The sequence below is a fragment of the Calidris pugnax genome, unplaced genomic scaffold, assembly GCF_001431845.1.
Source record: "Calidris pugnax isolate Ruff unplaced genomic scaffold, ASM143184v1 scaffold50, whole genome shotgun sequence".
In the NCBI taxonomy this organism is placed as follows: domain Eukaryota; kingdom Metazoa; phylum Chordata; class Aves; order Charadriiformes; family Scolopacidae; genus Calidris; species Calidris pugnax.
In genome coordinates, this window is record NW_015090780.1 from 455207 (window position 1) to 469335 (window position 14129).

The 14129-nt window shown below is 64.1% G+C and overlaps 2 protein-coding genes across 2 annotated transcripts in view; both read right to left on the bottom strand.

The window, feature by feature from the left end:
* CCM2L (cerebral cavernous malformation 2-like) overlaps positions 1–2139 on the bottom strand; it is a 24398-nt gene extending 22259 nt beyond the window's left edge. The window contains exons 1-4 of the mRNA XM_014954724.1: positions 2057–2139; positions 1604–1771; positions 1172–1255; positions 902–1085 (exon numbers count right to left, since the gene is read on the bottom strand). Coding sequence (XP_014810210.1) covers positions 902–1085; positions 1172–1255; positions 1604–1771; positions 2057–2086 — 466 coding nt within the window. The 5' untranslated portion in view covers positions 2087–2139. The remainder of the gene's footprint in view (positions 1–901; positions 1086–1171; positions 1256–1603; positions 1772–2056) is intronic.
* Positions 2140–4461: 2322 nt separating this feature from the next.
* XKR7 (X-linked Kx blood group related 7) lies at positions 4462–8386 on the bottom strand. The gene is made up of 2 exons (XM_014955629.1): positions 8185–8386; positions 4462–8094 (listed from the first exon to the last, which is right to left on the bottom strand). Exons 1-2 carry the CDS (start codon positions 8306–8308, stop codon positions 7142–7144), a joined length of 1077 nt encoding a protein of 358 aa, XP_014811115.1. The 5' UTR covers positions 8309–8386; the 3' UTR covers positions 4462–7141.
* Positions 8387–14129: the final 5743 nt, after the last annotated feature.

Genomic DNA, 14129 nt, shown 5'->3' on the forward strand with positions numbered 1-14129 from the left:
CCCGGGCTGCCCTGCCCCACCAGCTGGGGGGAATGCAGAGGGATGGGGGAGGATGGGATGGGATGGGATGGGATGGGATGGGATGGGATGGGGAGCCCCAGTGGTCTGGGGGACAGTGGGGATGCAGAGGGGCTGGGGGATTAGGGGCAGGAGGCAGGGGAATTAGGGGTAGCAGGGCAGGGGGCTACACTGCCCACCCTGCCTGGCCCTGGCTGCCCCATCACACCAGCTGGGAGGGATGCAGAGTGATGGGGGAGGATGGGATGGGGAGCCCCAGTGGGCTGGGGGACAGTGGGGACGCAGAGGGACTGGGGCAGGGGGATTAGGGGCAGGAGGCAGGGGAATTAGGGGTAGCAGGGCAGGGGGCTACACTGCCCACCCTGCCTGGCCCTGGCTGCCCCATCACACCAGCTGGGAGGGATGCAGAGTGATGGGGGAGGATGGGATGGGGAGCCCCAGTGGGCTGGGGGACAGTGGGGACACAGAGGGGCTGGGGCAGGAGGATTAGGGGCAGCAGGACAGGGGATTAGGGGACTGCTCTGTGTGCAGGTTGGGGCTCAGGCTGGCGCAGCCCCCTCCCCAGGGACCCTGCCTGCTGCTGGCAGCTGAGCCCGGGTTTGCTGATCAAAGCTCAGGAGGGGGGACACACATGGGGACAGGGGGCTTTTCCAGCCTCCTCTCCTCCTGCCATTAAAGGCAACAGGGCTGGGAGTGCAGCTGGGACCTGCCTGATGGGGCAGTGAGCCCTACAGAGCGGGGATGGTGGGGACCCTGAGGCAGTGTCCCCCTCCAGCCTCAGGAGAGCAGAGCCCAGCCAGACCCAGTGCCTCCCCCAGCACCCCTCTGGGCTCCAGCCCCCCGCAGCCTGGGGACACCAGTGGCCCCAGTTGGATGCCCGCACCAGTTTTGAGGATGAGGAGGTGCAGGGCATCATCGCGCAGGTAGGACGCCGCGGCGATCTCGTGGGTGGGGATGCGCAGGATGAGCTCCTCGTTGTCGCGCCAGGTGAGCAGGAGGCAGCGTGCGGAGAGGCTGAGGATGCTGTCCTGCTCCGGCGTCGTCTGCAGCGGCAGCTCCTTCAGCTGCTGCGGGGGCAGAACAAGTGCCAAGGGCATGGGGACACGCAGCAGCATGGGGGGGCACACACTGGAGGTGTCAGGATCCCTCTTACCCTGGCTGTGTCCAGCAGCTGCAGCACCTCATCCCGGCTGGAGGGGTTCAGGGAGGCTGTCACCCATGTCAGGTGGCCTAAAAACTGTGGGGGGGACACAAAACCCTGGGCAGCTTGTGGGGGGGCTGGGGCTATGCATCCTCCCTACCCCATGGCTTGGAGCCTCCCCCAGAGCACCCACATCCATATGGGCAGGATGCATCTCCCTGGGGTGCAGAGAGATCCTGCAACAAGGGGGTCCTCCCTGAACCCCCAGCCCACCTTCCCCCTCCCTTGGTGTTGCCCAGGCAGGGAGGGGACCAGGAGGACCCGGGGGGGGGACCACCTGGCCACTGCAGGTGGTGTCCCTCTGTGTGGTGTAGTGGCCTCGTCACCCCCACCATGCACTGGCAGGGACCCTGGGCATCCCTGGTGACACTCCACCACCCTTACCTTCACCTCCTTCTCCACGTAGTCGTGCAGCAAGATCTGGGGGTCGATCAGGTAATCGGGGGGGTAGAGGGGCACCGAGTGTAGCGGCCGCCGGTAGACGCTGCTGCGGAGCGCCGACCTCCGAGCCGCTTTGGGGAACACCAGCCTCTTGATGGGCGACACAAAGCCCTGGGAGGGACAGCAGGCACGGGGACACATCAGCACCAGCCACCCAACCCTGGCACCCACACAGGGGGTCTGCAGGCACCCAGTGCCCTAGGAGGGGCCGCTCACCTCTCTTCTCCCAAATTTGCACCATTTGAGTGGTTTGGGAGGCAACGAGTGGGGACCCCACCTCTCCCCACCGTACCACAGGAAGGTTGCAAGGCCACTCGTCCCCGTGTTCCCGTGTCTTACCCACTCCCACCCTCCTGCCACCCCCCACCCCGGGACACCAGCCCCAGGCCCACGCACCTTCTTCCCCTTCTTGGCCTCGCCGTCCATGGCGGGGCCGCGGCGCTGCCTCCCGGCACGGCCGCCCCCACCGCCCCGCTCGGCGCCGCTGCCTTTTCCTGTGTCGGAAACTCCACCAGGACGGCCGGGATGTGAGTTCCTGCCCCTCCTGGGGGGGTGCTGGGACTGGGCTGGCCTGGGCTGGGACTGGGACAGGACTGAGACTGGGACTGGGATTGGGACTAGAGCTGAGACTGCGGGTGGAAGTGTGATTTTGACCGGGGCTGGGACTTGGAGTGGGGCTGTGCTGGTACTTGGGCAGAAACAGGGGCTGAAGTAGGCTGGGGTGGGACTGGAGCAGGGGCTTGGACTGGGGCTGGGGCTGGTGCTGGGCTGGAACTAGAGCTGGTGCTGGGCCGGGATTTGGGCAGCGGCAGGGGCTGAATTAGTCTGGGATGGGACCGGAGCAGGGGATAGGACTGGGTCTGGGTCTGGAGGTGTCCATGGGACCTGGCTGCAGAGCAGCCCCTGCCCCTCACTGCTGCAGGGCTCTCCCCTGGGCCTGGGTCTGCTCCGTTGCCCCACAGCCCCACATCAGCCCCATCCCCATGGGGCAGCGCTGAGGGTTCCTGGGCCCCCAGTGCCCGATGAGGGGTCAATCACCTCTCTTCTCCCAAATTTGCACCATTTGAGTGGTTTGGGAGGCAACGAGTGGGGACCCCACCTCTCCCCACCGTACCACAGGAAGGTTGCAAGGCCACTCGTCCCCGTGTTCCCGTGTCTTACCCACTCCCACCCTCCTGCCACCCCCCACCCCGGGACACCAGCCCCAGGCCCACGCACCTTCTTCCCCTTCTTGGCCTCGCCGTCCATGGCGGGGCCGCGGCGCTGCCTCCCGGCACGGCCGCCCCCACCGCCCCGCTCGGCGCCGCTGCCTTTTCCTGTGTCGGAAACTCCACCAGGACGGCCGGGATGTGAGTTCCTGCCCCTCCTGGGGGGGTGCTGGGACTGGGCTGGCCTGGGCTGGGACTGGGACAGGACTGAGACTGGGACTGGGATTGGGACTAGAGCTGAGACTGCGGGTGGAAGTGTGATTTTGACCGGGGCTGGGACTTGGAGTGGGGCTGTGCTGGTACTTGGGCAGAAACAGGGGCTGAAGTAGGCTGGGGTGGGACTGGAGCAGGGGCTTGGACTGGGGCTGGGGCTGGTGCTGGGCTGGAACTAGAGCTGGTGCTGGGCCGGGATTTGGGCAGCGGCAGGGGCTGAATTAGTCTGGGATGGGACCGGAGCAGGGGATAGGACTGGGTCTGGGTCTGGAGGTGTCCATGGGACCTGGCTGCAGAGCAGCCCCTGCCCCTCGCTGCTGCAGGGCTCTCCCCTGGGCCTGGGTCTGCTCCGTTGCCCCACAGCCCCACATCAGCCCCATCCCCATGGGGCAGCGCTGAGGGTTCCTGGCCCTCACTGCCCTGTCCTGCCTGGCATCTGCGGGGCCATGGCACAGGGAATGGCACTGACTGGAGCCCGTGTAGCTGCATCCAGCACCCCATCCTCGTGACCACCCATGGGTCCTGAGCCCCCTGTGGGTTTGGGGGTTGGCTGGGGATCGGGGCCTCCAGCAGGGAGGAGATTGTCCCTGCAGCCCTGGCGACAGGGACAGGGCTGTGTCCAACGGCTTCCTCCCCGGCACACTGCATCCTGCCCGTGCACCCCTTCCCTGCCGGCCACCAGCACCAGCCAGGACCACTGACACCAGACGGGCAGCACCACGCCGGGATTTGGGCAGCGGCAGGGGCTGAATTAGTCTGGGATGGGACCGGAGCAGGGGATAGGACTGGGTCTGGGTCTGGAGGTGTCCATGGGACCTGGCTGCAGAGCAGCCCCTGCCCCTCACTGCTGCAGGGCTCTCCCCTGGGCCTGGGTCTGCTCCGTTGCCCCACAGCCCCACATCAGCCCCATCCCCATGGGGCAGCGCTGAGGGTTCCTGGCCCTCACTGCCCTGTCCTGCCTGGCATCTGCGGGGCCATGGCACAGGGAATGGCACTGACTGGAGCCCGTGTAGCTGCATCCAGCACCCCATCCTCGTGACCACCCATGGGTCCTGAGCCCCCTGTGGGTTTGGGGGTCGGCTGGGGATCGGGGCCTCCAGCAGGGAGGAGATTGTCCCTGCAGCCCTGGTGACAGGGACAGGGCTGTGTCCAACGGCTTCCTCCCCGGCACACTGCATCCTGCCCGTGCACCCCTTCCCTGCCGGCCACCAGCACCAGCCAGGACCACTGACACCAGACGGGCAGCACCGCCACAGCCCTCCTGCTCCGTCCCCCAGGGCCCCCGAGAACCCCTGGATGGAGGGGCAGCATCCTGCCCTGGTGAGGAGCTCAGGGCAGGAGCCAGAGGTGCTGGCAAGGACAGGTTCCCGCAGGCAGGGCTTATTGAAATGAATTTAATATCTCATGTCGCAGCAAAATTAAAAATATACAAAAAGTTTGTGGTATACAAAAAAGTCTTGGTACGGACCACGGCCTACCGCTTGCCCCCCGCCCCCGCCGAGGGTCCCAGAGAAGAAGGTGGCACACAGAGTATTTACAGTACATGACAGTGGCCGCCAGGTCCCGGCACTGGAGGGGGGGAGTGGAGACGTGGCTGAGACCCCCCCAGCAGCCCCACCGGGAACAAATGGCCCCAGCTCAAACCTCTCCCTGCTTCCTGAAGCCAGGAGAGCCCCACTGCCACCCACGGGGTGACACCCCCCTGAGGACCAGGACCCCCGTCCCCAGAGGGAGCACAAGCACCCCTGGAGCTGCCCCCATCCCACATCACCTGGCTTGGCCCCAGGTTGTCCCCCCTTGCCACAGGGGGGTGACTGAGCCCCAGGGCCAGGGTCAGGTCCCGTGGCTGCCCTGTGGCACCCACACAGCTCGGTGCCTCCTGCCGCTGCTGAGATCCCTGCCCGGAGCAGCCCGGGGCTGAGGGTACCGTGGCTTGAGTGCATAGAAAAGTGTCCCTCTGTCCTGCCGGTGCGGCTCTGGGGTCCCCACGCAAACCCTGGGGGTGAAGGGCATGGAGGGGGGCTGCAGATCACCCCAACCAGCGGCTCCTCCTGGCCTGTGAGGGGCTCGGGCTGGGGGGAGCCAGGAGAGCCACCCCACACAGGTCCCGGATCCCCCATGTGGTCCATCCCTGGTGGCTCCCTGGCTCCCCTGGCAAGGAGAAGTTAGTGCCAGCCCCAGCCCAGCTCCCATGGCCACTGCCCCCACCTTCCCTGAGGAAAAGAGACCCCCCAGAAGAGCCACCCCATGCCCAGTGCTGTCCCCAGCACGGTCAGAACCTCCCACTGGGATCTGCCCATCACCGGCAGCGAAGGAAGGGTGTGGGTTGCCAGGGGTCTGTCCTGCTGCCCACCCCCAGGCATCATTTACACCCTCCTCCAAAAGGGTTTCCGAGGCTTCCAGTTAGCACCAGTTAGCACCAGTGACCCCAGCGACAGCCCACCCCAGCCCGCTGTTACTCTGGCCTTCCAGCTACAGAGAAATGGGAAAAAAAAAAGCAAAACAACGTGATGCCACTCTGTGCCAGGGGGCCAGGCACCCACACTGTCCCTTGGGGACCCCATAGCCCAACCAGGTGGGTGGCAGCCAGAGCCATTCCCAGGGGCAGCTCCCCAACACCAGCCCTCCCCGCGGCCAGCGCGGTTCCTCATGGGGTTCCTCATGGGGTGGCACGATGGGGCTGATGCGGGGATGCCCACACTCCCCTGCCCAGGGCTTGGCACTGTGGCATGGGGCAGCCAGGACTGGTGTGGGGGGGAAGGGGTGTGTGGGGAAGGCACAGGGACCATGGGGGCGAGGGGTGGAGGTGATGCACAGCCGCGGGGTCCAGCAGCTCCCCTGCCCTGCAAACCCCTGCCAGCCCCCTGCACACACACACACACGCACATGCGTGTGCCAGGGGGGCACAGGGTACATTCAGCACAGCCCTTCAGGTGGGGCCACACCAATGGATCCGGGCAGGACCAGGGGACACATTCAATCCCAGAGCCTGGGGCAGCCCCACTCCTCTGGGGAGGCAGGGGCAGGCAGGGGCAGGCAGGGACAGGCAGGGGAAGAGGCAGGGGCAGGCAGGATCCCGGCTCACGGTTATACTGGGGAGCTGGAAGGGGCTGATGCTGATGGGTGGATGGATGGAAATGCTCCCAGGTGGGAAGTGATGCCAAACCTGGGAGGGGAGAACATCTCAGGGCAGGGGGCGGGGGTGAATCCCACTTTGGGGAGCCCCAGGAATGCTGACAGCCCCGCACACCCCCCCCCAAGCAATGCCAGCCAGACCCTGCCTCCCCCGGCCTCAGTGGAGGTAGAAAATGTCACACAAAATGTCACTATTCAGGTGAAAACAAACCAAATGAGATGAAGCGGTTCCCATGGGGACAGAGGGGACAATGGGGCACAGCCATCCCCTGCTGCCCCAGCTCGGTGCCAGGGGGAGCAGGGTCAGTGCCTGCCTGTGAGGGGCTCCCCTGGCCCAGGGTCTGCACCCCACAAGTCAGCAGGGACCCCAGGGCAGAGGGGAGCCAGGAGACATGGGGGGGCTGGCCGTACCCCATCTGTCCCCTGCGCTGGCTCCTGGGGGGTGACAGGAGCCCCCCACACACTCCAGCCCCACGGCAGAGGAATGGGGCTGCCCCAGCACCCGTGTCCCCACGTGTTGCCCACCTCAGTCATGCCCCACCATGCCCCATGCCCCTTGTAGCCACCAGCCCCCAGCCCGGGGATGCCCCCAGTCCCCATCCTGCACCACCGACCCCGTCAAGCGCTGTGGGGCCACAGCACCCACCGCCTTGGGCTGAGGCACCGGTGAGGTATTTTGGCAAGGACAAGCCCCGGGGAGAGCTGGGGTGGCCGCTGTGTGGTGAGGACAGGGGTCTCGGCTGCAGGAGGGTGGCACGGGGAGGGGGATAGCACCAAGAGACCTCCCCAGCTTCCACCCGTGGGGTGCTCAGCATGGCAGCGCGGCAACACCGGCCAACCCAACAGAAAGGCAAACGGCTGTGAAGACGCGGGGCGGCGGGGATGGCACCGGGAGGGGCCCTGCCGTGGCCCCACAGCCCCCACCCTACACGGTGGTCTCATACTCCAGCACCTCCTGGGGAGCACCGGGGGTGCGGTACTGCAGGCGCGGGGTGGTGGGCGACGCGTACTCCAGTGCCAGGATGGTTTTCCGCAGGCGCCGGTCGATGAAGTGGGCGTCCCAGGCCGGGTACTTCTTTCTGGGCAGGTCAATGCGGATGACGGGACCCTCTGTCCGCGGGGCACGGGCGGCCGGCGCCGGCGGGGGACAGGGTCTCACCTGGAAGACGGGCACGCAGCTGTCCCGCTCCCCCAGCGCCCCTTCCCGCTCCCCCCCTGTAGTCCGCGGCAGCGAGCGGGGAGGGCTGGTGACGGCGTCCGTAGGGGACCCCGGCACCGGGGCCGGCCGCTGCCGGAAAATGCAGCCCCCGGAGTGGGGACCGAACATGGGGCCGTTGGGGTGCAAGAGGCAGTAGTAGATGAACATGAAGAAGATGCCGAGGGCGAAGCTGGAGCTGACCACGCAGACGAGGATTAAGGCGTCGAAGTCGGAGGTGGTCTTGCGGTCGTAGTAGAGGAACCAGAGGACGGTGAGGGCGGCGTTCTCCGACAGCGTGATGACGTAGTAGATGCACATGCGGTAGCGGCTCCGTCCCTCCTTGACGTTGAACCAGCAGAAGATGTAGATGATGCCCACCACCATGTTGTAGATGATCTCCTCCCACTTGGACATGCAGAAGTCCGTCTCGCCCTGGATGATCCAGAAGGTCATGATGCACCAGTGGGTGACGATGAAGATGCCGAAGTAGAGCTGGAACACGGAGGCGAAGAGGGCGAAGGCGATGGCGCGGGCGGCGATGGTGAAGAGGTGCCACAGGATCTGCACCACGGCCCCCTTGTAGGACATGGGCATCTTGTCCTCCCGCGAGTCCCGCAGCACCTTCTGGTAGGAGGCGATCATCCACGCCAGGGAGACCAGCGAGGCCGAGGCCGAGAGCCCTGTGGGCACAAAGTGAGGAAGGGTAGTGAGAACCCAGGGCTCCCCCTCCAGCTGCCCCCGTCCCCTGCCGCGGGGGCTGTGTCCCTTACCCTGCAGCGGCTCGATGCTGTTCTGCTGCACCATGATGCTGAGCTGCAGGACGAGCTGGGGCGCGCTCTTCAGGAAGGTCTCCAGCAGGCGCAGCATGCTGATGTCCGCGCTCTCGAACATCATCCTCCAGTAGAAGTGGCGGCGGCGGTGCTCAGCCTGCCACCGGCTCTGCAGCCCCAGGTACAGTGTGCGGAGGTACCTGCGCGAGGGGGTTGGGAGGGTGAGAGGGGCCCCCATCACCCAAGCAGCCGAGCTCATCTCCCTCTGCCCATGCCAGGCATGCCCCATGACTACTGCCAACCCCTGAGCAATTTTCCCCTAATTTGGGGCCATGGAAAGTCCCCCGTGCTGGGGGTGCAGGGAGCTGTAGGGCAGGGGTGATGCTGAGCACATCCCTGTCCCACCCTGGGACCCTGAGATGCCAAGAAGGAGGCAGCTTCTGCAAAGCCAGCTCAGCACCCTGCTGTCCTGGGGCCCACCTGGCCATCACCCCACTGTCCACCTGGCCATCAGGGTGTCCCTGCGCTTCTCAAAGGGGATGTCTTTGTTCCGGCTGGCACGGAGCCCACCCTGCCTCCCCCTGCCCCGGCCAGGATGGAGGCACCAGCTGGTCATGCTGTGGTGCCCGCGGGAAGCTCCTAGGCTCTTGGCAGGGCTACGGGTGCGGGCACACACGGCCCTGGCCATCTGGTTGTTGGCCGGGGGTCAGTGGAGGTGTGCGTGTCACCGACGCACGCACCAGCTGAGTCACCAGCACCAGGGACCCCTCCCCACGGCACGGGGCCAGATCCGGGCACCACAGGAGGGGACAGAGGGCCGGAGAGGCTGGGCATCCCCGGGCAGCCCTGCCTGCACCACCGGCTGGTGGCTCCGCCGCCTCCAGGGGAAAGAGGGAGCCGGATGAGGGGGAAAACAGAAAGATGAAGCGGGAGGATGTCAGGCCATAAAGCTTCCTCCCAGCAGAGTCAAACCATCACGCAGAGCGACGGCCTCTCCGTCAGCTCCGGAAAGCGCTGCCAGCCGACTCCATTAGCCCGGAGTGCAGGAGAAACCCTGATCCCAGCACTTTTGGCTCATCCGTCAGCAGGAGGAGGCAGGAGCCGGCCCTGCTCCTGCTGCAGGAACAGCCCCTTGCTCCCCGCTCCCGGGCTGCACAGCCATGAGACCACAGTGGGTGCCATCCGCTGGGGCCGCTGAGGTCTCTGTGCCACCCTGCTGCCATCTGCTGCCACCCCGGGCAGCCCCATCATCTCCCTCAGCGTGTGGGAGGGCAGGGTGGGCATCCTGGTCCCACTGGGCTTCCGTGGTCCTTCCCAGCAAGGCCACTGATGACCCATTGGCCCCATCAACACCTGCCTGTCCCCTCCCTCCTGCCCTGCTGGAAGCCTCAAAAAGCCCTCCCGAGAGCTGGGCACAGGGCAAGAAGTTGCTGTCAGGAATTAATGTGATTTGACTAGTTCTGCCCCAGTTTCAGCGGGTGCCGATGGCTGCAGGGGCCAGCCCACGGCCAGCCCAGCTCCCGGCCCCTGCCGGATCCTTTGTGCCTGTGTCAAAATGACGCTTTAACCCCCTACCTCGGGGGGAGAGGCTAATTTTAGCCTTTTCTTTGGCCTGTCCCTTGCTCCTGCCTCCCTCTGCTTAATGGCCCCAGGGCAGGGAACACAGATGGGGCTTGTCCATGGCAAAACGCAGTGGGCAATGATGCCAGTGCTCCCAGCCCTGCACCTGGGGGCTCCCAGCACAAGTTTGCACCCTGGTGCCACCTCCTTGTGTCCAACCAGACCAGCGCTGCCATCGTGTCACCTGCCAGGCCACCGCTGCCTTGGCAGTACCATGGTGGCTGCTGCTTCCAGCCCCTCTCCTCCTCAGTCACTGCTTCTGTCCCCGCAGAAGGGCCTGGGGATGGACCCCCCCCTCGCTGGCAGAGTGTGAATTGGGGGATCCCCCTGGGGACAGAGGGAACAGTGTTGGGGGAAGGCAATGGGAGAAGCAACGTAGAGCCTGGGATGCCACAGGGCATCGCTAGCTGGTCCCAGGGCACCCATGCGCGAACGAGACACGGATGCTGGTGACCTCATCCTCTCCCTGTAATCAGCCTCGCTAATTGGGCTCGTCAGCACCGGCATCCTGCCATCTGCAGCACACAGCAGCCTCCCATGCACAGATCCCAGAGCCGCGCCGTCCCCGGCTCCTCAGCCGCTCAACAAGTGACCCGCGGCCTCCCCCAGCTTTCAGCTGGGGCACAATTATCCTCCCGTCTTCCTGTCAGCTCCACAGATCTCATTAAAATGAGATTTCATCTCCCATCAACTTGCCAGAATGAAATGTTGATTCTTGTTTGTTATGCATTTGATCATCCCGTGGTGTTTCAGCCCAGAGAAACATCCCCGCGCTGACGGCGCACGGCGAGCGCTTGCTAACCCAGCGCCGCAGCAGCTGCATGGGAAATACAGAATCAATCACTTGAAAAAAAATATCATTTAATTTTCAAAAAACTGATGATGAGGCAGAAACCAACCGCGAGAGCTCTCAGGGCTAATTGCTGCCTCCTTTGTATTACAAAGAGTAATCCTACGAAGCCCCTGCGGTGGGAAGGTGGTGGGCTCGGGTGGGTGCTGGGTTTGCCAGAGCCCTGCCATGGCCGGGTTTGCCAGAGCCACACCACAGCTGGTTTTGCCACCAATGTCACTGTTTCCTCCCAAATCCCAGCTACTGGCCCCAGTTTTCAAGTGTTGGAAAAAAAGAAGCGCAAGGAGAAAAGCCTGGCCCTGGTTATAACCAAATACACTCATCATCATCTTCAGATGGAAAAGGATGAGGGACCCCCCCAGTCTAAGAGTGGGCGATACGGAGTGTGATTTTCCTAGAAGGTAATTTGGGATATCATCCCTTAATCCTTTATTTAAACAAGGAGAAAATTGCTTCCCTGTTGCAGCCATTTTAATCCCTCACACATCCCGCCAAGTCAGGTCATCAGGGAGAGCTGCACGTGCTGGCACGTCACAGCTTATGAAAGCCCCTGTGTCCCACTGTCCCCCACACCCCAACACGACCCGGGTTCCCGGAATGGATGGGAGCAGCCAAGGCCATTGATCCTCAGGGAAAAGCTAAATCCATCCCTAAAAAGAACCTTTGTCCTGCACACCAGGGCCAGATGGGGACCCCCAGCAAATGAATGACCCCAGCCCTGGGTCCTGCAGCATGACAAGCTGACACCCCAAAACCAGGTGCTCCCAGGGCTGAGAGGGGTCCTGAGCAGACAGAGCAAAGCCCTGGGGAGCAGAGGAGCTGGGGGGTGAACATGCAGGTCCCAGCTCTGCCACCCCTCATGAGCCCACCCAGGGAGCTGCTGAGGGTGCCCACACCCCACGAGGCTGCCACTGGACTGACATCAGGACCTAGGGATGCCACCGGGTCCCCAAGCCAGCAGAGGATGGAGGGACACAGACTGATGGGGACCTTTCAAGGAGGACCCATGGGTGGAGAGGACACCCTGGGTCTGGCCCCACTAAGCCCCGGGCAGCCAAACCAGGTGTGACCCTGGGCTAAAGTAGACACAAGGGCACAATGGGCACAGACAGGGCTGTCCCCAGTGCAATGGGACCCACAGAGACACACTAGCCAGCTGCCAGCCCGTGGAGGTGTCAGGGGACACCGGGCACGCTGCTGGGTGGGAGGCATGCATGGTGTGCACAGCGTCCCTTCCCTGCGGTGTTTCTTGGGTGAAAAAGCTGGTGACTTTCTGCGAGAAGAGCAGATAACCATTCCTGAGTGGCAAAACCATCCAAGCAGCAGCCCCCGAGAGCACTGCTGCTGCTTACACGGGCACATGGTCATGGAGCTGTCACCAGAGAGCATCCGTGGCGGAGCATTTGCACGTGCATCATGACCGCACCGATGACAACTCACTTCAGCAGCTTCTCACAGCGGCTTTAATTTGGGATTATCTCAGTTAGTGCTCGGAGCTGCCTTTGCAGCTGGGAAGCAGCTGTATTTTTGTGATTTGGGGGTCTTTGTCACAGCTGGGGCTCGGGGGTGTGCAGAGATGGATTCGGTAGGGGTGAGACCTGCCAAGGTGATCTCAAGGCAGGAGGAATGCAGGGAAATCAGGGAAGGGAGGATGTTTGGTGAGGGGCACGCTGCCCTGGCCGGGGAAAAGCCTTCCCATCACACACAGCATTTATTCAACGCTGCTTTAACTGCCACATCCACCTGCACCGGATCCAACCGCACTAATGGGTTTAGCAAACTGCATTTAACTGGTCACCCGAGCTAATCCCAAATCCCGAGATTAGAAAGAGCCTCAGCTGCAGCTTGAGACCAACATGTCCTGGAGGGTCAGTGCTGAGAGTTACCGCTTTAATTGGCTTAAGAGCCTCCGTGGTGCAGGAGATCAGGAGAGCACGGCTGACACCACTGGGAGCAAAGCCCCCGACCGCAGCCCAACCCCAGCTCAGGCCAGGATCAGACAATTGCCCAAAGGGTGCCAGGGGCAATCTTAGCAGCCGATGGGCCAGAGAGCTCCAAGCTGTCTCCCTCCCCACCTCCTCCAGGCAGGGTCTGCATGCATCCTACAGCCAGCGTGCCCCAAGAGCTGCCATGAGGATGGAGTGGGATGGGGAAGGGTCAGGTAGAGAGAAGGGGTAGGAGCCTCCCTAGCACAGTGCACACTGCGCTGTGAAACAAAGTTAGACATCCCAGGAGCATCCCAGGAGGAGCAGCAGATGAACGAACGCATGCAGACAACAGCAGGGAGTGGAGGAGCCTCTGTACTACAGTGGCTCAGGAGGGGAAACGGCACCGAAACCTGAGCCGGGAGCGCTGCCTGCTCAGAGCATTGTTCCGGGAATTTGCCATTGTCTCCACTCCCCTCCCAGAACCAGCCTCCCCAGGAAGAAGCTCGGTGCCAGAGCCACGGCTCTTCCCCCCGGCCGGCGCCCTGAGGATGGAGCTCAGCAGAGCTGGGAGGGAGTGGTGCCGGCTCCACGGCACAGGGGAGGAAGGTGCCAGTAAATCGTCAGCTTGGGCTTTGGAGGGTCTGCAGAGATGCAGGCAAAGGGCCTGGAGCCTGCCTGAGTCTGCCAAGCTGCCACTCGCCCTGCCTGCACAGCCTGCTGTGCCCCAGGCCTAGGAAGGGCCAGGCAGCAAAAATGCAGCCCCAGTGGGTAAGCCTGACCGGGCTGGGGGATAAATGGCACCTCCTCACCCACGACCCCACAGACTACAGTGAGCTCTGAGCAGGAGCATGGGGAGGTGCCTGGGAGGACGATCCAAGCCCCAGGTGCCTGGCAGAAGCACTCCACACCCCCTGGCACCCGGCTGTCACAGCCAGGCAGGCTCCCCAGTAGGCCCAGCACTGCCCAGCCACACGGACAGCAGGCCTGTGCCACCCAGCTGGGCTGCAGGCTCCTCACGCCAGCTCCTGCCTGCACCCACAGCTCCTGCCTGCACCCACAGCTCCTGCCCACACCCACCCGCACCCGCAGCTGGGCTCTGCCAGAGGCTCTTCCCCACCACCCATCCTGCTGTGGCTGCAGAGGAATTGATCCCCGTGCCCCCCCAACCCCAAGCAGCCTGTGCCCCTGCTGCACCTCGCCATCCCCACCCACTTCCCCCCCATGCCCTGCCCTCCCCACCTGTGTCCTCTGTGCTGCACCCCGTTATCCCCACCCGTGTCCCTGCTGCACCCTGCCACTCCCTCCAGCCTCAGCCTGGCTCCACAACCTCTCTGCCTCCAGGCCTGCCCCGGCTGCAGCAGAGGGATGAGGCCCTTCAACATCCCCATCCCAGTCCCCTGGCTGCCCTGTGCCCCCATACCCTCATGCCTCCAGACCTACCCCAGCTGAAGCAGGTGGACAAGACCCCACAGCAGCCCCTGAGCCCCATCCTGGCTCCTTGTCCTCCCCATCCCCACCCTGTCTGTGTCCTTCATTCCCTACTCCCA